The 26,530-nt window shown below is 46.7% G+C and overlaps 1 protein-coding gene across 3 annotated transcripts in view; it reads right to left on the bottom strand.

Annotated features, from left to right (window-relative positions):
- The window catches only part of llgl1 (LLGL scribble cell polarity complex component 1), a 111,420-nt gene that overhangs the window by 60,449 nt on the left and 24,441 nt on the right, over nucleotides 1–26,530 (bottom strand). For 2 of the 3 annotated variants that reach the window (XM_069905269.1, XM_069905268.1), the window contains exon 3: nucleotides 269–350. The exons of the other annotated variant lie outside the window; for it this stretch is intronic. In XM_069905269.1, the coding sequence (XP_069761370.1) occupies nucleotides 269–350 (82 nt within the window). The remainder of the gene's footprint in view (nucleotides 1–268; nucleotides 351–26,530) is intronic. 3 annotated transcript variants of the gene reach the window in all.

Raw genomic sequence — 26,530 nt, forward strand, 5'->3', positions numbered from 1 at the left:
TTTTTATTAATTGCTCTTTTGCATTAATCTGTGAAGCTCCATGCCAGTCTTGACTTCATCTTTAATTTTATATTATTTGAGAGGATGTTACTCATTTTCCTTGTCATCTGACAAATTTCGGTTTCATTAAAATAGACCAGCTATTTTCCCACAATCCCATCACAAGCCTCAACACTGACCATAATACTCCAAACAATACAGAGCAAGTTTCAATATATAAAAATTTCCCTCCTGATCTTCCTCATTTCGCAGTTTAATATCAGCATACCTGTCCAGGTAGAAAATGCATCTGCGTCACTGTACCAGTTTCTTTATGCAGACCTGTAAACTCCACACCTGGAACACCATAGCTTAAAATTATAGGTTAAGGAACAAACATTTGTAACGTTTTAATCAATGAAAGATGTGCTCAAAATAGCCCTGCCTCTCTGCATCCAGCTCTTTTGGCAACACCAGAGTACCAATGCACCACCATAAAGGTACTCCATCAAACATTGCAATAATCCATAGGAAGATCAGTATTGTTCCACTTACCAAGCAGTCAGTTCCCAATGACCCTCTTCCTCAAACACCTCAAATTGGTTCATAAATTTTTTAAGACATCTCTTTGCCAGCTAGAAGAAAACTTCAAAAGCAATTATTTCTACACAATCAAGTCCTTTGACAGGACAATGGTACAATAGATTGTCTCACAGCTCCATCAATCCAGGTTCATGCCTGGCTTCTGGAGCAGACTGTGTGGGCTTTATACATTCTCTGCATGACCTTGTGGAGATGCCTCAATATCCCAAAGAGATACAGCTTCTTGAGAATACACATTCCTTCCATTACTCTCACTTCTCACAAAAGTATCCCATCTAGACACTGATATTCATTTCTACTCTGGATATATTTACAACTGCATGGTCCCAGAGCAGCTCCGACGGCCTAGGTTAACAACCTTGCTTACTGCCTATCAAAAGGCTGAATAAAACCTGTCCATGGCTGAAGACTAAATATTCAGCTGGAAAAGCTTTCTATTCTGCACATCTTAAAGACAAATGCAATCTGGCTAATTAATGTCTCAAACATCATTGATGTAGAATGTGGCTATGTGTCAAAGCATCATCCATTTTCCAATACGGATGCTCCCCGACTCACGATTTTTCAAAGTTTCAATTCGTAGTTTCAATTTTGAATTCTGATCCGTTCCCACACGTTCTCTTGTGATGCTGGGCGATGGCAGCATTGCATAAGAATATCATACAGCATACTCTCTTGCGATGCTGACTCAACCATGCTCGCAGTCTCTGTAGCGTTAATGCAAATGAGTCAACTGTAAACAACCCATCAAAAATGGTAGGTGTGTGGCAGCTCACCACAAAGCAGGCGAACCGGCCCCACTTGTAAGCCACGCAGCGGGGCAGCCGGCCAAAATGGCGCCGTGGGGGGGGGGGGTTTGCCTTCCTTCCAGCTCGGGGCTCAGAAACCCATGCTTGGGGATCAGGTGACATCAGCGCCCTCCAGCGCGGTTCTCAGCCAGGTCCGGGCTGGGAGTATAAGTGCAGCCCAGCAGCCTGCAATAAACCAGTCTACTCACTGAGCTCAACCCCTCTGGTTGCGAGTGATATTGCAGGAGCAGAGTAGCCGCCGCTACAATTGGTGACCCCGATTGGTTCAAATGTCTTTTAACCTATCATGAGCGACCTGGGATCAGCGCTATAGCTGTGAAACTGCCCGAATTCTGGGTTCAGGAGCTGGAGACCTGGTTCGGCTACGTGGAGGCCCAGTTTCACCTCCGCCAGATTTCCTCCGACGCGACCAAATTCTACCATGTGGTTGCTGCCCTGGACCAGGCCACCGCCAGATGCATGCTGCATTTTGCTCAGCACCCACCCTCTGAGGACAAGTACGAGACCATAAAGCGAGTGCTGACCGGGTCCCTCGGACTATCCAGGCACCAGCATGCCGCTCGGGTGCTGCACCTCAATGCCCTGGGGGACAGGTCTCCGATGGAACTGATGGACGAGATGCTCGCGCTCATGGGTGAGCACACCAACTCTCCACTTTTTGAGTGCATCTTCCTCGAACATATGCCCGGCGACATCCGCCTGCTGCTGGTTCAGGAGAGCTTTACTGACCTGAGGAAAGTCACCCAGAAGGCCCAAGAGCTATGGCTCGCATGATTCTCAGAAGGCTCAGTGGTCCAGTGGGTCATGAGGCACAGGCACGACCACGCCAAGCCCTCCCCTAGCGCTGCGGTAAAGCACCCGGCCCCTGCAGCAGCCCCCAAGAGCATAACCAAGGCCATAGCATCCACTTCAGGCCTCTGCTTCTACCACCAACGCTGGGGAGCCAAGGCTCAGAAGTGTCGTCAGCTCAGCTCGTTCCAAGGAAACGACCAGGCTGGCCACTGTTAATGGCTGCGGTGGCTGGCCAAGGACACAGCCTTCTCTACCTGCGGGACTCAGTCAGCGGCCGGCAGTTCCTCATTGACACTGGAACCCAGATCAGCTTCATGCTGGCCAAGGCCATCGAATTCAGCAACCGGCCTTGCGGACCTCTCCTCTGTGTGGCCAAAGCAACGGCAATCCGGAAGTATGGATACAAGACAGTCCATTTCCAGATCGGCCAACAGAATTTCGCGTGGAGGTTCACCATCTTGTTCCTCTCAACTGCCATCCTGGGTACAGATTTCCTCCTCACACACGGGTTTCTGGTGGACATTCAAGATAGGCGCCTGATAGCCGGAGGCCATTCGCCTTGACGCCTCCCACTCGGAGCAACCACAGATGGCCACGATCAGCACACCCAGAGACAAATTCCAGCAGATCCTGAACGAGTTCCCGACACTCCTCAAGCCATAGTTCTCCGCTGCCTCGCCGCGCCACTGGGTGTTCCACCACATCCCCACCCGGGCCTGCCAGTTCACGCCAAGGCACGCCGGCTCCCGCCTGACAAGCTCCCAGGTAGCGGAGGAGGAGTTTTTGCACCAGTTGGCGCTGGGGATCATTCGGCGGTCTGACAGCCCATGGGCCTCGCCGCTCCACCTGGTCCTGAAAGCCTCCGGTGACTGGCACCCCTGCGGAGACTATCGACGGCTCAACAAGGCAACCGTTCCTGACCGTTACCCCATCCCTCACATCCAGGACTTTATGGCCAACCTGCACAGTGCGAGGGTCTTCTCCAAGGTTGAACTAGTGCGCGGATATCACCAGATCCTGGTGCACCCCAAGGACATACCCAAGACGGCCATCATCACCCCCCTTTGGCCTGTTGGAATTCATGCGCATGCCGTTCGGGCTCAAGAATGCCGCTCAGACCTTCCAGCGCCTCATGGACTCTGTGGGCAGGGACTTGGATTTCAACTTTATTTACTTGGACGGCATCCTTGTTGCCAGCAAGGATTGGGTGCAACACAAGGCCCACCTACGTGCCCTTTTCTCCCGGCTTGCCGACTTCGGCCTTACCATCAACCCGGCCAAGTCCCAGTTCGGGAAAGAGTCCATGCAGTTCCTGGGCCAAAACATCACGGCCGAGGAGCCACGCTCGCCACTGCAAAGGTTGCCGCCATCAAGGAGTTCCCACGCCCGAACAGCCTCAAGGGGCCGAAGGAGTTTGCGGGTATGGTCAACTTTTACAACCGCTTCATCCCGGGAGCTGCGCGCATCATGCAGCCGCTGTTCGCCCTCATCGCAGCCAAGCACAAGATGCTCGCTCGGAACCCAGAAGCCTGTACCACATTCAATGCCACCAAGGCTGCCATGGTCACCCACCCACACACCGACTTGAATATGGCACTCTCTGTCGATGCCTCTGCCACAGCCGTCGGTGCCATCCTGGAGCAGCAGGTGAATAGGCATTGGAAGCCGCTGGCATTCTTCAGCCGCCTGCTTCGCCTGCCGGAACGCAAATATCGTGCCTTCGACCGCGAGTTACTGGGCATGTACCTGGCGGTGCAGCATTTCCACTATTTTTTGGAGGAGAGAACTTTTACCATCTTCACCAACCACAAATCCTTCACCCAGGCGCTCGCAATGGCAAAGGATCCCTGGTCGGCCTGCTAGCAGCATCACCTCTCCTTCGTGTCGGAGTTTACCATCGACATTCGGCACAAGGCAGGGAAGGTCAATGTGGTAGCCAATGCACTCTTGCAACCGGCCATCTCCGAGCTGATGCCCAGCCTCGACTTTGACCAGCTCGCCCAGGACCAGGAAGCTGATGAGGAGACGAGGGCCTTCAAGACCACCATCACCACCGGCCTACGGTTCCGAGACCTCCTGACTCCGAGCGGCGAAGGCAACGTCCTGTGCGATATCTCCTTGGGCACCCTGCAGCCAGTGTTTCCGCAGCAGTGGCACAAGGTCACATCCACGACCTTTCACATCCGTCCATCAGATCCACGGTCTGGGATAGTGGCAGAACGGTTCAGATGTCATGGGCTGCGGAAGCAGATCGCGGGCTGGGCCAGAACATGCATCCATTGCCAGATGTCCAAGGTGCACAGGGACACCAGGGCGCCTGTACAGGAGTTCTAGCGCGTCCAGGAACGGTTCAGCCAGTCACGTGGAAATTGTCGGGCCCTTACACATTTCCTGGGGCAACCATTACCTGTTTACGGTGGTGGACCTCACCATTCGCTGGCCCGAGGTGATCTAGATGTCAGACGCCTCCTCCGACTCCTATTCCCGAGCCCTGTTGCATGATTGGGTCGCCTGGTTCGGCATCCCGGCTCACCTCACCAGCGATCGGGGTGCCCAGTTCACATCTGCGCTCTGGGCACAGCTCGCCAACAGGTTGGGGATACAACTACACCGCACCACGGCCTACCACCCGCAGGCCAATGGACTGGTCGAACGTTTGCACTGCAACCTTAAGTCGCCGCTCATGGCCCGCCTCATCGGTCCCGACTGGACGGACAAACTGCCTTGGGTGCTCCTGGGCATTCGCTCCACTCCCAAGGAAGATCTGCAGGAGTCATCAGCTGAGCTGGTCTACGGTGCGCCGCTGGCACTACCTGGTGAGTTCGTCAATGCACCTCACAATCCCCAGCGGTCGCCGCATGAACTACTTCCTCACCTCAGGGCACGCTTGCACTCCTTCGAACCCCCACCACTGCCCAGGCATGGCACCTGCCCGACTCACGTTCTCCTTTCCGTGGAGTTCGTTTTCATTCGGTGGGGTCCAACCGCGGCACCTCTGCAGCGACTGTACGAGGGGCCGTACAGGCTTATACAGCATTCACGCTGGACTTGGGTGCCAGGCATGAGCTGTTTACCATGGACAGGCTGAAGCCAGCGCACCTCGATCCCACCGAGCCTGCAGCCGGCCAAAATGGTGCCGTCAGGGGGGGGGGGTTTCCCTTCCTTCCACCTCGGGGCTCAGAAACCCATGCTTGGGGACCAGGTGACATCAGCACCCTCCAGCGCGGTTCTCAGCCAGGTCCGGGCTGGGAGTATAAGTGCAGCCCAGAAGCCTGCAATAAACCAGTCTACTCACTGAGCTCAACCCGTCTGGTTGCGTGTGTTATTGCAGGAGCATTATTCTTTTCAACTTATGATAGATTTGCTGGATCGCAACCCCATCATAAATTGAGGAGCACCTGTAACTAATTCACTGAAACAAACTGGTGAAGGAACTCAGCAGGTTAAGCAGTATCTGCAGAGGGAAAGACGTGGCTGATGTTTCAGACAGTGCATCTGATTCCGTAGATGCTGCTCAACCCAACAACTTACAGCAATTATTTTTTGCTGCAGGTTACTACATCTGCCATTGCTCATGTCTCCAACTAATCCACTGCTGCCCAGTTAGTTTTTGCAGAACTCCTGACCTCATCACAGCCTTGCTGAAAATATGGACTAAAGAGTTGAATCCTAAGGGGAGAGTGACTGTCTTCAACATCAAGGTTACACTTCATGCAGCATCAAGTGCCTGGGTAAAACTGAAGTAAATGGTCAATAGGAAAACACTTCAATAGCTGCAAACACTACTTGCACAATTATCCTAACCAGGAAACCACTATAAAAGTTCTTCAGAGCAATATCCCAAGCCTAATCATCTTCAGGAGCTTCAATGAACTTTCTTACATCACAAGTGGTGATGTTCACTCAGCAATCAATATTCAGTACTATTTGTGACAATTCAAAATAGACATGCGAGCAGGGTAGAGCTTGAAGACCCAGACAACCCGATAGTGCTTTTTAAAAAAAATGTGCCTAAGATAGCAGTGCCTGTACTGGGCAGCATACCATGAGGGAATGCAGACCCGGAGGGAGCAGCAAACTGGTGCAAGCCGCTAGAAAAAGGGAGAACATCCCCCACCCCCCACCACCATTGAGAAGGAGAAACAGAGGAGATGACCCCACAGGGAAGGTGACCACGGCAGGGGACCAGCTCAGGTCCCTGCAGCTGAAAGACCCACACAGGCTGCATGTGAGCTGTTATCAATGTGCAGTCAAAGGACCCTCACATGCTGCAAGCTGCTGGAACTGGCTCATTGGAACCAAGCTTCGGAACTGGGATTCCAGAGGGTGCTGAGGGCAAGGGCTCTCAAAGGGCCTCAGGCACTGAAGGACCCCTGATCATATTGGGAGGTTTGAATCTGGAACTCAGGTGGCCGATGGTTTGAACTGGTGTCTGTGCCAGCTGCAGGAACATGAGAGGCAAATCCACGGATACTCAGGGACACTGAAGGGACTATTTTTTTGCTTCTTTCTCCTCTTGCAATGCTCATGTAAACTCTTTGCTTGCCTTATGGAAGACAAAAATGTATCATATTATTACATGACAATACAAGGAACTTTGAACATTAAACACGAGTTACTATGTGCAAATGATGAAAGGACCGGCTGAGTACCTACAGTATTTCGGTGTGTTTTTACTAAAATCACATCATATGCAGACTTTTATGCTTCACTCAGTTCAGTTTTTCCACTGCGAAATATCTCTTCAAGGGCTGCCTACCCTGAAGAAATTCTACTTCTCTCTTCGAAGAGTTCTGTGAATCTCTCTCACTGCTCCCCATCTGCATTCTCTGCTGTTCTCAAGATCTATGACCATGTTTTCACCCACACTCGTTTTCACAGCTTTTTATGAACGCTGAAAAAAATGGGCCAAGTTCCTCCAGGTTTTCGGTGTGTTTTTTGTACAATTAGAGTGTCTGCAGACTTTCGCCTTTTACTCGGCCTCATTAGTTTGCCTGCTTTTTATGTATCCCAACTTACAGCATTCATTCATCCACTACCAGCATACAATAGCTGCAATGTACCACCAAGGTATACTATATGACCTCATCCAAGCTACTTTGTCAACACCACCCAAACTCACAACCTCTACTATGGATAAAAGGGTAGCCCGCATGTAGGAAGACTCCCATAGACTGTCTAAGCAACATGCCATCTTGACTTAAAAACCTATCTTGGTACCTTATTTGCTGGGTCCAGATCTTGGATGTCACTACCCAACAGTGTTGCTTGCAATAACTTCTTTAGCATAAAGGCAATAGCAGTTTAATGAAAGATTTGCAATACCAATGATGCTCACATTTCAAAAAAATCTTAACAGAAAACCTCTCAAGAAGCCTGTGGCCCATGTGTCGACGCAAGTCATTTCAAACCCGTTGCAGCATGAAGACTTTTACTACAACTAATGAATACTCTCAACTAGCCCAACTGATGATTTCTAAACCCCAGCACAAAAGTGGTGGTTAACCACACAGTGCTTGGACCATTACAAGATTATAGCTGAATCCATGATTTCAAGTCCATTTCTCACCAAATCCTCAAATATCTCAATCCCTTTCCTAATGTTCAGTCTTAAATATACTCAAAAACTCAGCACTCACTCCCTCTATTTTAGATTTTTGAATTTTGCTCAAGGTGGAAAAAATTCTTATTTAAATCTTGCAAGTACCTTTTTAAAAAAAATTAAGTTTCCTTCATTCTGATTTGCTGCTTGAAGAAATTACTGTACTTAGCATGCAAACTGCAAATCTAAGTAATTTTATTGTTGATCTAAAAAAATTACGCAGATCACCAATACCTGAAAGTAAAACATAAAACACAACAAACATTACCTTTTCTCTTGCACTATGGTAACTAAATATTAGCTTTCATATTTATTTAGCTTTTCCGTACAATAATTCAAAGTAAACTATTGTTTCCTTTATTTCACAAAATACTTGTATGGATGCAACAGGAAAGAATTTTAGTGCATATGTACAATATATTGTATTGTAGCATTTGCGCTATGTGAGCATGGAGAAGATTGACATGCTTTAAAGTCGACACTGGTTTATTGCACTAGCCATCACATTTATATGGGCCCCATGTGCTGACGTCAGGGTCCCAAGTCATCGGAGCACCGGCCTGGAATTGGTCAGCATTCCTGCCACAGTTCAGTCTTCCTGCTGTGCAGGAGGTCATCTAGGACAACAGACTATGTCACACCCCCAGGTCCGCACGGTCGCCGCATTCGTCGGCCATTGTGCAGGCTGCTACATGACCACCACCCCCCCACAAGAACCGGTGGTCGGGACATTGTCTTGACTTGGGCAGTCTGCCCCTGTATCGCGGGGGAGGAGTGGAGACCGGCTGGTTATAGTCCAGATATGCCAGCATCAGGAGGTCGATGGTAAAGGTCTCCATCTTACTGCCAATGTCGAGGATGAAAGTGGAGCCATTGTCCCTAATGACCCTTCATAGGGGCAGCCGACGTGTGCCTCTTTGGACGAACACATATTGACAAGTCTTTAAGTTCCTGGGGATGCTGTGTTTGGGCTGTTCATATGGTGGAGGTTTTTGTGAGATCAGGGACCCCAGTTTTTGCCACAAATTCAAGGTGGCCATGGGGTCTTCCAGGTATTTGTTGGGGGCCAGGAACTTCCCTGGAATGATTAAGGGTGTACCATTGACCATCTGCACCACCGAGGCGTTGAAGTCTTCCTTCCGCATGGTAAGAATCTCCAGAAGGACCCAAGGCAGTTCATCCACCAGTTGGGGCCCTTGAGCTGGGCCTTCAAGGCTGCCTTTAGGTGCCAATGAAACCGCTCCACCTACCTATTGGTGTGGTGGAGCTGTATCCCCAGGAAGTTAGCCAGTACTGCTCAGAGCACAGAAGTAAACTGTGCCCCCCTATCTGAGGTTAGGTGCTCTGGGACCCCAAATCTGGACACCGATGTGTCGATGAGTGCCCTGGCACAGGTTTCTGTGGTGGTATCAGCCAGCAGGATCGCCTCAGGCCACCTCGTGGAGCGGTCAACCATAGTATATCACTATGGTAGCCACCCCACTAAATCGATAGGTACATGGCTGAACCTGTGCCGCGCTGGTTCAAAAGTCTGTGTGGGTGCCTTCATGTGAGTCTACACTTTTGAGGACTGGCAGCATATGCAGGTCTTGGCCCACTGATTGACCTGCTTGCGGAGGCTATGCCATACAAACCTGCCCACCATCTTGACTGTGGCTCATATTGCCGGATACACCAGATTGTGTATGGCGTCGAAAACCTGGTTCCTCCATGTGGCTAGGACATTGGGGTGAGGGTTGCTGGTGGAGATGTCGCACAGTATTGTCAGATTATCTGGGCCGACAGGGACGTCTTCCACTCTGAGACTAGAGATGGCTGTCCTATATGCGGGGATCTCATGGCTGTGCTTTGGCGAAGGCCACACATAGTCAATCCCCAGGACAGGGTGTGGACTGACTTGATCACGGGCGTGACAGAGCGTCAGCTACCACATTACTTTTCCTTGAGATGTGCTTTATGTCCGTGGTAAATTTGGACACATAGGACGAGTGTCACTGCTGCCAGCCTGACCACAGATCCGACACCTTTTGGAATGCGAAGGTCAACAGCTTGTGATGGTGAAGACCTTAAATTGCCGACCTTCCAAAAAGTCTTACCACCAGGTACTGTACCAATAGCTCTCAGATGAAGGCGCTGTGTTTGAGCTCGGGTTGGGGGGGGGGGGGGCGGGGGGCAGAGGTATCTGCTGAAAAAGGCCAGGGGTTGCCACTGGCTTTCAATGAGCTGTTCCAGTATGCCTCCTGCTGGAGGCATCGACTGTTAGAGCAGTACATGCCTCTGATCTGGGGTATACCAGGAAGGTGGCATTGGCCAGTAAAGATCTGCTTGAAGAGCAGATAAGGCTTATGGCCCCCAGTCAAAGTGAGCATCTCACTCATTAGGGCCCCGCCCCCCCCCCCCCCCCCACCCCCCCCCAATCCGTCCATGTACAGCAATTAGGCAGCACAATCATGCCTGAAGAACCCAAAAGTACAGGTTAACAGCTCTTTTAGGGCTGCATATTGCATCGCTCTGGAGGCTGCCATAAGAAGTCTACAACCCTTGCCGCTGTGCTCACGACTTAGAAGTAGTGGGTGTCGTCAGCAACAATATGTCATAGCTGGAACTGAGCTTCGGCCTGCTCAAATCACACGTGTGGCTGCGACACCCAAAATGTTGGGAGCCTGAGTGAGACCGCGTGGATGGTCACTGGCTCTGCCTGGTCTGTCATCTTCGGGTCCAACGGCTGGTTGGACTTGTTGGGGTCACCAATGTAGCTCTCGCGCTATGCGAGCATGGAGAAGAACAACATGCACATCAAAGCCTTGAAGTCGAGACTGGTTTATTGCACTAGCCATTACATTTATATGGGCCCCGCCCGGGGTGCTGACGTCAGGGCACCATGTCATCGGAGTGCCAGTTTAGAATTGGCTGGCATTCCCACCACAGTTCACTGTCTTCCCGCCACGCGGGAGGTCACCTGGGATGACAGCCAGCATCACCCAAGGTCCACGCGTTCGCTGGCCCTTTTATGGGCCAGTCTACATTCCCATACACAGGCCGCTTCAATACAATGTATATGACAATAAGCATTATCACTCAGGTCAGGCAGCATCAGTGAAGAGAAAAAAAAAACCTAAGATTTTAATTCAACCTTTCTTCACTGATTTTAGTCACACACTGCACAACCAATTCATCTAGGCTAGTCTCCCCCACCCCCATCCATTTCTTTAAATTGCACATGCTCACAATTGACATACATATAGTACAGTAACAGGCCCTTTTGGCCATGAGTCCATGCCACCCAACAGCCCCAATACATTTTAAAACAGTGGTTTTGAAAACCCCAGTGCTTTCTGTTAAATCAGACAAAAGGAAAGGGAACTATTGTTCCTACCAATCATTTACTCATCCCCTACTCATTTGACAGTGCTGGAGATCAGAACTGTATGTGGTTATGTGGTGTTTCAATTGTTTGCTAACACTCAAGGATCGCAAGACTTGTCCTGAGATATACTGAAGCTTGCTAGCACAAACTGTTTTTAAAACAGTCAAGGAGATAAGAGAAAGGTTGGGAAACAATCAACAACAAATAATTTCCTTCTTCTGGCAAGATCTTTTAATCAACGTTAGTTGAAATATATTGAAGTTCCCTTATCGGGAGATATGCAAAGTGATTGCTCTCTCAACAAAGTAGAATAGCCAACAACTGCAAGGCAAGAGACTCTCAGAAAGCTAATTATGGGAGATTTTAACAAGAATGCAACTTTACAGAGGAACCCATATGCAGTTAATTACCACAAAATAAAACTCTAGCATACATTTTTAAGAAGAAAACTGAAAATTTTACAAAAGCAGCAAAATCTTTTGTTCCACATGTCCTAGCAAACAATTCTTGGACTGTCTGCCTTCAAAATATTTTTTCTTTTAAAATATGAAGTTGGCTTTACGACTACTCTGCCCCATTGAGTTAATTCAAGTACAGTAAAGCTATCAATGGAACATTCCCTTCAAATGTTCCTCAGCAACATGATCCATTTTTCCAAAAAGCAATTTTGCATATACCACCAGTAATTGTCTCAACCAAAGAAGAGGTACAAGGACTGCCTAAAGAAATCTCTTGGTGCCTGCCACATTGACCACCGCCAGTGGGCTGATATCGCCTCAAACCGTGCATCTTGGCGCCTCACAGTTTGGCGGGCAGCAACCTCCTTTGAAGAAGACCACAGAGCCCACCTCACTGACAAAAGACAAAGGAGGAAAAACCCAACACCCAACCCCAACCCACCAATTTTCCCCTACAGCCGCTGCAACCGTGTCTGCCTGTCCCGCATCGGACTTGTCAGCCACAAACGAGCCTGCAGCTGACGTGGACATTACCCCTCCATAAATCTTCATCCGCGAAGCCAAGCCAAAGAGAAGAGACTTACCCAATGCATGGTGACAAGACTCCTAAAGCAAAGGGGAAGGTAATCCTCATTGAAACATTGAGGTGAAAATAAAGAAGGGCACTTGCATCACCTAAAATACAAAATAACATTTCTATCTGCTCCTGATGGCAATTTTTTTGACCTCCTATCCAGCTTCCAATCTTTCACCCTCTAAAACTTGCGCTCATTGAAGCTCTGCTTCTTCTATGCCAAGCTTCACAAAACAGTCCACCCTTCACATATACACTTATTAACCGATATTAACCATACAATGTTCCAAAATAGCTACATTTGCTTCAGATCTGAAAATCTCAATTTTAATTGCTTCATTATTGACACCAATTCTTTAGGATGCCTGGCTCCCATTTTTTAGAGTTGGTGTCAAATCCTCTTCACATCATTTCCCACCTTTTCCCTTAAAAACCATCTTTCCTGCTGAAGGACTCAAGCCCGAAATGTTGGTTATGTATCTTTGATATATAAAGTACCTGCTGAGTTGCTCAGTGTTTTTACTTCAACCATTGTGTCTGCAGCCTTGCACGTTTTACTTCTACCGGATAGTCTGGCCTAATAAACAAAATCTCCAACAATTCTGATTTGAAAATTTAAGAATCCCAAGTGTTTACACACCATTCTTGAACATGGCAAATTGGAAGCTGCTGCCACCCAAAAAACCTGCAACGTTTCAGCTACTTGACAAGTCCAAACCCTCCATCACTATGCACCAGGGGCTCCAGACAGAGCCTTCAATGCCACGGTCAAATCATTTGATCATATTAGCAAATAATGAATACTACAGCACAAACTGACCAATTTGGTATCCTCCACCTTCTCCAGAGCACAACATGCATTGAACAATACTACTTGGCATGATGGGACTTGGAACTCGTGTCTACTAGACCATCAGCTCACTTTGAAACTTTACAAAATCCCTTCTTTTGGCATTTAGGATCACATCCAGCGAATGTTCAATCACGTTGTCGGTAGGAACAGCAGCACTCTAATATTTATTTACCTTTCATATATGAAATAAACTGAAACCACATTCCAAATTCAAACTTCTTTCCCTTCTCTAGTATTTCTAAATCACAGATCCTCTAGTGCCAATACAGCACCAAAATGTAGTACAGGTACATGATCCTTTATCCGGATATCTAAAATCCGGAAAGCTCCAAAATCCAGCAAGTGGTGGGGGGGGAGACTGGCAGACGAGTCGGGTGGCCGAGAGACCGGCAGTGAGTTGGATGGGTGAAGGGGGGGGGGGGGGGGTGTCCAGCAGCGCAGGCAAGGGGGCAGACTGGCAGCATGGGTCGGATGGGCGATGGTGGGGAGGAGGGAGAAGAGACGGCAGGGCGACTGGAAGGGGGTGGGGGTGGATATGACAGCACAATTTGGATGGGCTTAAATCTGGCTTTCCGAAATCCAGAAAAATCCAAAATTCGGAACACACTGTCCCCCCGAGGGTTCCGGATAAAGGAACGTGTATCTGAATAATAAAAAAATTCACTGCAGGTATTTTCACAAAAATAAAATTGACTATGCCTTCAGTATGTACAGCTACTTCCAGCAAGACACTCACTCGCATGCCCTTAAACAGATTCCTATAGTAAAAGTGTTCTCATTTTGGGTGGGGGGATCTTTCAGCTGTGTAAAACTATTAAGAAATGCTTTATGGGGTATTGAAGCACAAGAGGCTCCCGACAGCAAGTCAAGTGTACATTTCTTTTGGTGGAACCAAATTGCAAATCTGAACTTACTTCCACAAGCAGGTCTGATCATTCAGCTGACCCATGACCAAGAAGAAAAACAAGAGGCATATCAAGTGCATCAACTCCAAAAAATACCTCCAAGCTACTGCTGAGACCACTCACAATCACAATACTAGTTTATTTATAAGGTAGCCCTGATAATGACAGTGTAAAAGTTCATACAGCATACTGGCGAAGATTTGCATACATATTTTACAGCCTCGCTAAACCTTCCTAGTTCGATGTTACTGGCAACATACACTGCAGCTTGTACTTCCTTAGCCACAGGGCATGGAGAATCCTAGAACCAGACAGGAGATTGTGCAGCATCTGCAAAGTGCTTTGGTCAAAAGCCATAATTCATCACTCAACAAATCACAAGAGTAAACCATCGTTAGAGGTCTGCACAAAATATCTGCTGGAAACTGTCTGGAGAAAAGTATTTTTGAGCAAAGATGAGGAGAGAGAAAAACACAGGAACATGGCTCAAGTGTCCTCAGATGAGAATTATTCACTAACCCAGCCATGCAATGAAGAGACTTCAGCCACAACTGGAATGCTTGGGGGTGGGGTGGGTGAGCCAAAACAAAGCCACAATGCATGATTTGAAGGTTAACAACAGATAGGAACATTCAAACTTGTCTACAGCAGACTGTAAAACTCATGTATCTCAGTATCAAAGTCCTCCATTCTCCTCAAAAGTCTTCCATAGTGTCCCCTTGTATCCTTAGATTTTGCTACCCAATTTCTAGTTTTTTTTTCATGAAGACACCTTTAATCTGCACCATTAAAGGGAGAAATACAAGTAACACACGGAACATTGGTATTCAATGCTCAAGCCAGATAAAATTTACAATTTTCCCCCTCATTAAGGTCACCATTCTTGAGACTCTGCCACTCTTTTGGTCCGATGGATTAACCTCTGACCCATGTCTCTGCAGCAACCCAAGTTCGATGTGATGCAGCCAGCCAGGACACTCTTTGATAGAGTTTCTGTAGTATAAGTATGTTTGCTTTTGACATGATGATGGCCAGTATCCTTGTCCACTTCAGTCTTTTAAGAAAATATTTGTCTTCCTGACAAATGAGGAGATGTGTGTTCATGATAGGTCACTAGTTAAATGAACTCCAAGGAACTTGTTACCCTCTACTCTCTCCACTAGTTATTGATGTGTAGTGGAGGATGTTCGCTCTTGGTCCTCCTGAAGTTCACGATCATCCCCTTTGCCTTGTCCACATTGAGACTCAGGATTTTACTCTTAGTCCTCTCTGTATTGCTGATGAGGTCAACGCCTGCTGTGTCATCTGCAAACTTGATGACACAGTTGGAGCTGGATCTGGCGCCGCAGTCATAGGTCAGTAGTGTGGTCTTTCCGTTAGGAAGTCCAGAATCCAGTTACAGGGAGGTGCGTTGAATTTTAATGATGACAGCTTCTCCACCCCAGCCTCTGAGGAATGATTATATTAAATGTCGAGCTGAAGTAGATGAACAGCAGCCTGGCATGTGAGGCCATCGTTCTCCAGGTGAGTCAGAATGGAGTGAAGGAACAAGGCTATAGCCTTGTCTGTGGAACAATTTCTTTTATAGGCGAATTGAAATAGGTCCAGAGTCTCTGGGAGGTGTGCAGACACTCAAAGCATTTCATAATGGTGGAGGCCATTGAGGCTTATCAGTCATTTTCTTGGAAAATGGGATGATGGTGGCTGAACTGAACCCTACGAGAACGATGAACTGCTGCAATAAGGTGTTGAAGATGTCTGTGAAGACCTTTGTCAATTAGTCTGCTCTGTCCTTCAGTACCCAACCAGGTATATAGTCTGGTCCCGCTGCCTTGTGTGGGTTCACCTTGGATAGGGTTCTTCTCACCTCAGCCGCAGCTATTCAGAGGGCGTTTATCGGGTAGGCATGGAGCTTTCTTCAGCATCATCCTATTCTTCTTGTCAAACAAAAAGAGGATTACAATTTGGACTGATTGTAAAGTTTCTAATCAATTATTCCCAATTCTCACAATCTTAATGCTTCATAGAAACAGTAAAGGATTTTTTTTTTAAATCACCTGTCAAATGTTTTTAAATCAAATTTCCCAGTTGACCTTAACCAATGCACCATTCAAATTTAGCTTCAACAGGCTTCATAATTACAATTGCCAAATGATCGGCAACACTTTCACTGCAGGTTAATTAATGTTGCATCATAATGATTACTTCCGCGCCCCCCCTCCCCCCCAGAGGATCTCTTACAATGTGATTACTAATTAAGCGGAACCCTTATACAAATTTTTTTAAAAATCAGCTCCCCATTTGGTTTCAAAAGCTAGTCTGGGTGCAAAGTGACGCTAACCCGAGCTATACAAGGTTCAGTCCCACCAGTTAACACCAAGACTGAAAGGTGAGCAGCAGCAACATTTACGATGCACTGATTTCCATGAACCAGCCGTCTTTTACAGAACAAACTAACCACTATATTCCAAATATGCAACACAGAGCTGTCAGCTTTCCACTTAAAACCATGACCAGAACGTGATTCTTTTGATTGGAGCAATTGCAGGACCCCAGCTCTCATTTGGAGCAGGACCAAGAAATGAACAGGAGGGAGCATTCAGAAATCAAGTCTATTTGTAAGTATCAGCTTTCCAACCTACGAAAAACCTAAATAAAGGGCTCCAAGTAATTGCCTCTCTCTCAACCATAAAAATTCTGCACTAGAGGGAGAAAGCTAGAAGCAGCTGTCATTCTACAAAGTTACCAATTTTGTAGCTCTCCCTTCACAAGTTGTAATCACTATACTGTGCTTTTCACCAGCCTAAAGCCAAACAAAGAAAATTACAGCCCAGTACAGGCCCTTCAGCCCAAGATGTTGTGCTGATCAATGTAAACATACTCCACAACAGTCTAAACCTTCCCTACCTCACACCCATTAGCCTTTATTTTTCTTACACCTTAAATCTTTTGAATGGCCCTATTGTACCAGCCTCCACAACCAACCCCAGCAATGCACTCTAGGCCTCACTCTGAATATAGAAAACATACCTCTTGACATGTCCCCTAAACTTTCCTCTACTCACCTTAAACAGGTGTCCGGTATTGTTGACACAGGATAAAGGTGCTATCTCTCCATCCTATCCAAGCCCCTCATAACCCATATATCTCTTATTTAATCTCTCATCCTTTGTCACTACAAAGAGGAAACCTTTAGCTCTGTCAACTTTGCTTCATATTAATAATCTAGGCAGTTCCTTGGTAAATCTCCTCTGCATCCTCTATAAAGCATCTACATCAGCAATTCCCAGAATTTTTAGATCACAGAATCCTTTTGGGGAACACTTGGAGATCATGGAATCCCAATCGACAATTACATTTAAAACACCTGGTATTTACACAAGCATACCCCCTAGTAGCAGATTAACCCACCTGGGCCCTAGGTTGACCTTTAGTAAGGGTCCCCTGTCCTTGCCCCGCCACAGGCCTGGCTACCCCTCGTTCCCCACCTGGCCCAGGCCACCCAAGCCACCCCTCGCTCACCACCACAGACCCAGGCTACCCTCAGCACCCCTTGCTCCACGCCACAGGCCTGGCTACCCCTATTGTGGCCCAGTCCGCCCTCGCTCCCTGCCATGGTCCAGGCTGACCCCACCGCTCCTCACTCCCCACCGCAGCCCAAGCCATCCCACCACCCCTCACTCCTCGCCACGAGCCCAGGCTACCCCAATACCTCACTCCCCGCTATGTCAGAAACTGCCACCCATGCACCGATCCCATTGTTCATTTACCGCAAGGGACCCCCACTCCGCACACACACAAATCTTCATGTCGCCAGCTTCTAGAAACAACCACGCATGTCACCCCAGAAAAGGTGTGACACTGACTCTTGCCCACAGTCACCAACTTCACCCATGGAGATCATTATTTCTTCTGCCAAACCCTCATGACTTTCCATGGAACCCAGTTTGGGAAGCGCTGATCAACATCCAACAAGGCGACCAGAACTGAATACAATACTCTAAGTGTGGTCTAACCAGACTTTATAGTTCCAACATTGCTTCATGATTCATTAAATGAGCCCCAAATAACGAGGACCAACACACATCTTCTTAACTACCCCATCAACTTGCGTGGCAATCTTGAGGGATTTATGGATCTAGAGCCCAAGATCTCTCCGCTCCTCCACACTGATAAGAATCCTGCTATTGACCACGTACTCTGCCTTTAGGTTTAATCTTCCAAAGTGCATCATCACACTTCTCCACCCAACTCTGCATCCTGTCTCTATCTTGTTTTGAACTCTACCTTTGACACTACCCACAACATTTCCAACTTTTGTATCCTCTGCACACTCATTGACCAATCCCTTCATTTCTTCATCCTAGTCATTTATGAAAATCACCAAGAGTAGGGATCCCAGAACAGACCCCTGTGAAACACCACTAATTACTGACCTCCATGCAGAATACGTTTCATCTACTACTACCTTCTGCTTTCTGCTAGCAAGACAATTCCAAATGCAAACAAATTCCAAATCCTTGGATATCAAGCCTCAGTAATAATAGACATTTTTAATGCATAAAAGAAATCCTGATACAATTTTTTTTTAAACTGTCTAGACAGTAAACAGTGCTCAGTAGCAGATAATACTCCGTTCTTAAGTTGTTCTGTGGCTCTCAATCAATAATTTCCAAACACAAGAATTTAAGTCAGTGACCAAAACAAATACTTCTTTTAAAACTGGCTATTATCCAAGTCCCCAAAACACAATTCCTTACCTCTATCTAATGAAAAGGCAATTAATCACTTTCCTTCTGAAGTAATCCCTTTTATAGATACAACTCCAAGTAACAATAGCTGCCACAGTAGACAAATTTGCCTGATGTTGGAAGAGATTTTGGAAAAGGACTGAATAGCCAGATCCTGGTCTTATTTTTTCTTTAATTGCAAAACCCTTTATTGATTAAAGACAAAGCCACTTTGGCAAAGACCAAAGACTCCTTCTTCAGAAAGCACTCACTTCAATTCACCTACTATCACAAAAGGCCAACAGTAATGCTATCTCACAGACCCTCCACTCTGATTAGTTGGACCCCAAAAACAGGTTGTTCTTGATTGACCACAGCTCAGTGTTTAATACCACCATTTGAGCAAAGTTAATGATTAAACTAGGTAAAATGGGACATTATTGGATCTATTGCATTGGATCCTCGACTTCATCATTGGTAGATCCCAATCAATGAGAATTGCCAATATCATCTCGTCACTAACACAGGGGTACCTCAAAGCTGCCTGCTCAATCTCCTCGTCTATTCCCTCTATACCAAGTTGTGCTCCAATGCAACACCATCGTCACTGACCAAATAATGGATAATAATGGGAATAAAGGATGGAGATCAAGAATCTTGTGTTGCTGGAACAAAAACTCAATCTCTAAGTTGTAAAACCAAAGAATTTATTGTGGACTTTAGGGATGGGAGGCTGAGAGCCATGCACTCATCTTAACTGGTGGGACTACAGTGGAATTAGTACCTCAGCTACTGGGCATCCACGCATAAGAGAAATTCACCTGAAACCAGCACAGAAACAATCATGATAAGGGTATGCCCACACCTTTACCTTTTTTGAAGTCTGAGGAAATTCTCCATTGAACTTCTCAGGTGAGGGGAGCCAAGTGGCTGGTTGCATCACAGCCTAGTTTAGAAACTAGAGTATCCAGGAGAGACAGAAGGCTATGGAAAGCTGCAAACTGAGCCAAACCCATCACTAACCTCCCATCCAGAGGATATCTACAAAGATCTGCGTATCTATACCACTGAAATATCACCTTTTTGCATTAACTGTAACTATCAACATTTATCTATGCTTTTATATTGATTTTTTTGACTCATGGAACATCTGATTTATTTTATAGTTGTTGGTGCATCTTACCTGTCAAACTGCACAATTTTAATGCATCTTTACATTATACTTCAGTATGTGACAAAATCTAATATTAAAAGTGCAACCTCTCTGATCTATCAATTACAGCATTATTGTTACAAGTCATTAGTTAGGAATAAACTGTTTACAGGAGCAAAGAAGGTCAAGATGTGACCTGATAGTTTAAAAAAATTAGGGACACAAGTAGATAGTCACAGTTTTCTTCCCAAGGTAATGGATCCTAAACCTAGAGGGTTTAAGGTGAGAGGTTCTGAAGGGCAAGCTTATCCACACAGAGGGTGGTGGGTATATGCAACAAGCTCCTAGAGGAAGTAAATGGTAGCTGCTAAAGGAGCAGGTAGAAAGAGAGGTAGAGGCAGATGCAAATACATTGTTTAAAATACAACCAGAAACATGGATAGGAAAGGTTCAAAGGAATATGGGACAATGCAGACACATTGGAATAAATTAGATAAGCATCTTGGTGGGCAAGTTCAGCCTGATTCCATGCTGCATAATCCCCATTGCTCGACAGGATTAGGGAGACCTAAATAGAAAGTAACAGACCTCAATGATTGACGGCACTGATCTCCACCATCATGAAATGCTTTGAACGTCTGATGGAATGAAACAAAGCACACCTCCAAGAGACACTAGACCCATTTCAATTCGCCAACAGATGGAACCATTCTACTGATGATGCAATAGTCTTATCCTTCCACTCCTTGACCCTCCTGGAGAACGATATGCCAGGCTGCTGTTCATCAAATTCAGCTCGCCATTTAATACAATCATTTCATTTCAGAGACTGTTGAAGAAGCTGTCCTCTCTGAAAGTGGATTCTGGGCTTCCTAATGAAAAGACCACAGTCTATCCAGGTCAGCAGTAGAATAACAAGCACAGTCGCATCTCAGGGCTGTGTGCTCAGCCTGCTCCTGTTCATACTACTGACCAACGACTGCAATGCCAGATCCAGCTCCCACAGAGTTATCAAGTTTGCAGATGACACAGAAGTAGTTGGTCTCATCAGCAACAATGGGTAGCACCACAGGGAAGAGGTGAAAAATCTTGTGATATGGTGTGAGAATAGCAACCAGAGGCTCAATGTGGACTAGGATCACCCTCCACTGAACAAATAGCTTGGTAGTGGAGAGAGTTCTTCAAAGTCCTCTTTAAAAAGTGACAATTTCCTGATCACTTAACATATCCTCACTTGTCAGGAAGACAACAGTCACTGCACTTCCTGAGAAGCCTGAGGCTGGCAAGGATACCAGCCAGCATCCTGTCAATTTTCTTCAGAAACTCCATCAAGAGCCTCCTGGTTCGCTGCATCACAGTGTGGTACGGTTTCTGTAGTGTAGAGCATTAAATCGAAGGATAATCCACAGGACCGTAAGAGCAGCAGGTAGGATCACTGGGGTCTCCCTCCTCCATAACCCACCTTCCACAACATTGATGTGATCTATCAGGATCATTGTTTGAAGAAGGCTCGCAAAATCATTGAGGACCCTTACCACCTTGTACCCTGCATCTTTCAGCTACCATCGGGTAAGAGAAACAAGAGTATCAGAACTAGAACCTCCAGGCTGAGAAACAGCTTCTTCCCATGGACAGCAAGACATCTGAATGACTGAAATTAACTGCTTGTACAAACCCTCCGAGACTCTACTATTTATTAATGTTTATTTATTGTGTGTGTGTGTGTGTGTGTGTGTGTGTGTGTGTGTGTGTGTGTGTGTGTGTGTGTGTGTGTGTGTGTGTGTGTGTGTGTGTGATGTCTGGATGTGTGTTTGCATTTTTTTGCACTTGTACAATCAGATGATACTAAACTTGAAATAGTTCATTATCATACCTGGGCACCTAATCGCCAGACATCTTTCCATCCAATCCAACAGAAAGTCTCAAGGGAGGGAACACTTGCCAATTTCCTCCAGCTCTGAGGTTTCTGAATGATGTTTTCTCCCATAAATCTCACTTTGAATTTGAGAACTAATCCTTCCTTCAGCTCATGGAAACTAGGAACACTATTGTGTAAGCATAAACATGATCCAAAAGGTTTCAAGCTCTCCAACTCTAGTTCCTTAATACACTGGCAAACTTGAGTTCAGACGTGGATCAAATCTAGAACAATTAAACAGGAAAGGACTTGCAGCATCTTGAAAGGAAATCACAATCTCGAGCCCGCAACTGACCTTTGTTGACGGAAAATATTTGAAACTTTAACCCCTAGAGATATTTCATTCAATGAATAGAGTGATATTGTGATCTGTATCCTAACTATGTTCTCATCCTTGGCTCCATGTCTCGATGTCCTAATCCACAATCCCATCTAATTTTTCAACTTCTGTCAAGATAGTGGCAGCAAGTCTGCACTCTAAATGCACAACTGCCCAACCCTTTTCAACATCTTTGCTCTGAAACTGCATTGTGCTGATATTGCAAGAAAACATGCTTGATTTTATTTGTATTTCAACTTTAAGAAAATCAGAAGTACGTTCTGCAGTAAAACTTTAGTGAAATTTCAGGGGCTCAAACAAGTTGGAAGGGAAGCACAAACTATCAAGATTTCTAAATGGTCAGATAGTTGATTATTGGAATCTCACTGAATCATTCACCATTCTACTCAATGGATGAACTTAAGAAAGTGTGGTGATCAGTAAAGTTCTTACCATTTTATTTCATGATCACAGATGCAGCCACCATTTTATATTCCTTTCCTCATTCCTGAGGAGTTTGCAGAGGTTTGGAGGGACATCAAAAAATCTTGGTAAATTTCGACAGAAGTGTGGTAGAAAGGTGTGTTGACTGGCTGCATCATGAACTGGTATGGAAACACCAATACTCCTGAGCGCAAAGCTCTCCAAAGGATAGTAGCACAGACCAGGACATCACAAGCAAAACCCTCCCCACTATTGAGTACATCTACAGGGAATGTTGCCGTTGGAGAGCAAAAGCAATCATCAAAGACCTTCACCATCCAGCACACCCTCTTTTCTCATTGCTGCCTTCAGGAAAGAGATATAGGTACCACAAGACTCGCACCACCAGGTTCAGGAACAGCTGCTACCTCTTCACTATCAGACTCCTCAACAAACTCAAAGACTCATTTAAAGACTCTTACTTGTGCACTTTATTGATTTTCTTTTTGTTCTCTCTGTATTGCAGAGTTTGTTTACGTTCATTATCGGTTTTCAGTTCTTTCTTTACATGTTTTACGACGTATACAGTTTATTTTTTGCACTTCCAATTAGCGGTAATTCTGCCGTGTCCGCAGGAAAAAGGAATCTCAGGGTTGTATGTATTCTGACAATAAATCTGAAATCATTCCATTCAAGTGCAGAAACCCAGCTTTGCAGTTGAGAATTTTACAAAGTTGTTTGCAAATCTGTTCTTCTGTTTTTATGAAAAGCGATACAGGTTGAACCATTTAATCCGATGATGTTGGGACATGGCCATTGCCAGACCACAGAAAATGCCGAAAAAACAGAAATTGACCCCCAAAGGGAATCCCCTATGTAAACATATCAATGATGGAACAAAGCTTAAAACAGGGAATAATATTGTGGGGTGGCACAATTAGTGTAGCGGTTAGCACAATGCCTTTACAGCACCAGCAACTGGGACGTTAGAACAAACTCCATACAGACAGCGCAGGACACCTACCCCAGTCCCAATCACTGGCGCTACAAAGGTTGAACTTGTCGTGATCGTGATCTGTACTAATGATGGCAGATTCAAAATGTGCCAGACTACGGGAGCTGCTGAACCACCAAGCGCCAGATAATTGAGGTTCAACCTGTACAGCATGATAATAAGGTCCTTCCAGTCTACGAGTCCGTGTCGCCAAAATACGATTAATATACAAACATTGTGCATTATGGAGGGTGGGAGAAAACCAGAACACTCAAAGGAAACCCCACACATCACGGGAAGAACATACAAATTCTTTACAGACAGCACCAGATTAAAATCTTGGTTGATAGCTCTGTAATAACATTGCGCTACTAATAGCAAAACATCTAAGCAACATAGACAAAAAAGACTGCAGATGCCAGAACCTGGAACATAAAAGTACACTGGACAAACTCAGCACCCGTGGAGATAAAAGGTACAAGGCGACATTCAGCTTGAGATCCTGCAGAAAAGTATTTCAGATTTATTGTCAGAGTACAGGTTTAGTGTCAGTGCTGCGCAATTCCTCAGCAAGAGGTGTAAGGCGATCCTTCCATCTGATAGCATGCAGGTCACCCTTGGGCAAGGAGTAGTACCTGTTTAACCTCTCAATCACAGACATGTGAACCTATGGATTGCAGATCGTGGATGGGTTTTACAAGCAGATTCTACAAACTGGAATTTATACTTGTTAAACTAAAAACACTGGGCAGATGAATCTGACGATCAATGGCCAGAATTACCCATCCTGTATGGACATTGCAACTGAAGGCGGCAATGGGTAACCACTTCAGTATTTTTTCATTGTTTAATCCTGAACTCAACATCATCTACGGTCTCAGCTCAAAGATGGAGCCTTCACTGAAGGAGAAGAGGCAACAACTACAATTCAGAAGGTCAGAGATCATGACAGATGGAGACATAATCACCCACACTGAACAGCAAGGTACAGATCGAGTACCTCTTCTCTGAAATTCTGCAAAATCTGAAACTTTTTCATCTGTGGTCCCATAAGGTAATACACAATGGAGTTCAGAAATCCTGATCGGAGAACGGGACATAGCAGTCCAATGAATTTCAGAAAAATTTAATTTTTTAAAAATTTAGACATACAGCTCCGTTACAGGCCAACTTGGCCCTACGAGTCCATGCCGCATAATTTACACTCCATTAACCTACACGCCTATATGTTTTTTTTTGAATGGCAGGAGGAAACTAGAACCCCTGGAGAAAACCCATGCAGACACAGGGAGAACGTTCAAACTCCTCAGACAGCATGGTATTCGAACCCAGGTCAGGCCCCTATCGCTGGTGCTGTAAAGGCTACCTGTACATACATTCTTCTTCTTCTTTGGCTTGGCTTCGCGGACGAAGATTTATGGAGGGGGTAAAAAAGTCCACGTCAGCTGCAGGCTCGTTTGTGGCTGACAAGTCCGATGCGGGACTACTATATACAACACTTATTGGTAGTGTAAAATAATTGTACCCAATGTGCACATGTAAATGAAGCCAACGGTGGTTTTATTTAAAAAATACTGCAACTGCAAGGTCTGCACCCATGATCGGCAGCAGCCACAAGAGATTACAAACTCTGGTGGAGCAGAGGCCTGATGCAGGGCACAAGAAAATGAGGACCCCTGTTTGAGAAGGAGAAGCAGAGGAGACAACCCCCGGGACTATATCCACTGTGGCAGAGCAGTGAAGGGCTGTGAAGCTGAAGAACACACAAGTGGCGGGATGTTGGTGACTCAAGGTGAGAAACCCATACAGGCTGTGGGCTGAAGGCGACTGCAGTCAAGGGATTCACAGCAGGCTGCAGGAGACTAGCTGAAGGGTACCAGGTATCAGAAGTGGGATATGAAAGGATGCTGAGAGCGCTGAAGGTTTCCTGATCTGGTTGGAGGTTTGGATCTGGAGCTTGGGCTTGGGCTGATGATGATTTGGACGAGACTGTGTGGCTCCGGAGCGTTGGAGATGAATCTGTGGACACACGGTGACTCTGTTTTGCTTCTCTTTCTCTGACTATGAGAGGCACTTCAGGCAATTTCTGCCGATGGAGAATTTGTCTGCCACAGTCAGACAAAAACAAATTTTGTGAAATATTAGACTTTCTTTTATTACAAGACAATCAATTGAATCTTGAACGTGCACAAAGAGAGATGTAAACAAGCTAATTACAGAAAGGAAAAAAAAATGTGCAAAAGTCCTTAAATGAGTCTCTGATTGAATTTTTTTTGCAATCTAATGGTAGACAGGTAGTAACTGTTCCTGAACCCAAAGCAAAAGGCCCTTTTATCCAAAGAAAAAGCCCGACTGTGAAGGTGGAGATTGTCTGCCCTTAAGCTGGGAGATTTACCCTCTTGAATGCACCGTAGCCGGCTCCAAGACGCCGACTGCAATCCCTCACGGGGAAGGATAATCAGTGAAGCGCTGCACTCCGCCGCCCCATATGAATGTACAGCCACTGCAAGATGGGCTGATGATGTTGTCAGCCTGTGACCCATCTCCCCACTCAACCCTCTCCATCTATGATCGCCTCAGCGCAGAGGCGGTTGGCAGGAGCCATCAGGGCAGCCGGGGATGGTGGGAGACATCAAGGAGCAGGAGCCATCAAGGCAGCGGGGCCCGGTGCGAGCCGTCAGGCAGCGGGGCCCGGTGCGAGCCGTCAGGCAGCGGGGCCCGGTGCGAGCCGTCAGGCAGCGGGGCCCGGTGCGAGCCGTCAGGCAGCGGGGCCCGGTGCGAGCCGTCAGGCAGCGGGGCCCGGTGCGAGCCGTCAGGCAGCGGGGCCCGGTGCGAGCCGTCAGGCAGCGGGGCCCGGTGCGAGCCGTCAGGCAGCGGGGCCCGGTGCGAGCCGTCAGGCAGCGGGGCCCGGTGCGAGCCGTCAGGCAGCGGGGCCCGGTGCGAGCCGTCAGGCAGCGGGGCCCGGTGCGAGCCGTCAGGCAGCGGGGCCCGGTGCGAGCCGTCAGGCAGCGGGGCCCGGTGCGAGCCGTCAGGCAGCGGGGCCCGGTGCGA

This window comes from Narcine bancroftii, chromosome 12 (assembly GCF_036971445.1).
Source record: "Narcine bancroftii isolate sNarBan1 chromosome 12, sNarBan1.hap1, whole genome shotgun sequence".
NCBI classification, from domain to species: domain Eukaryota; kingdom Metazoa; phylum Chordata; class Chondrichthyes; order Torpediniformes; family Narcinidae; genus Narcine; species Narcine bancroftii.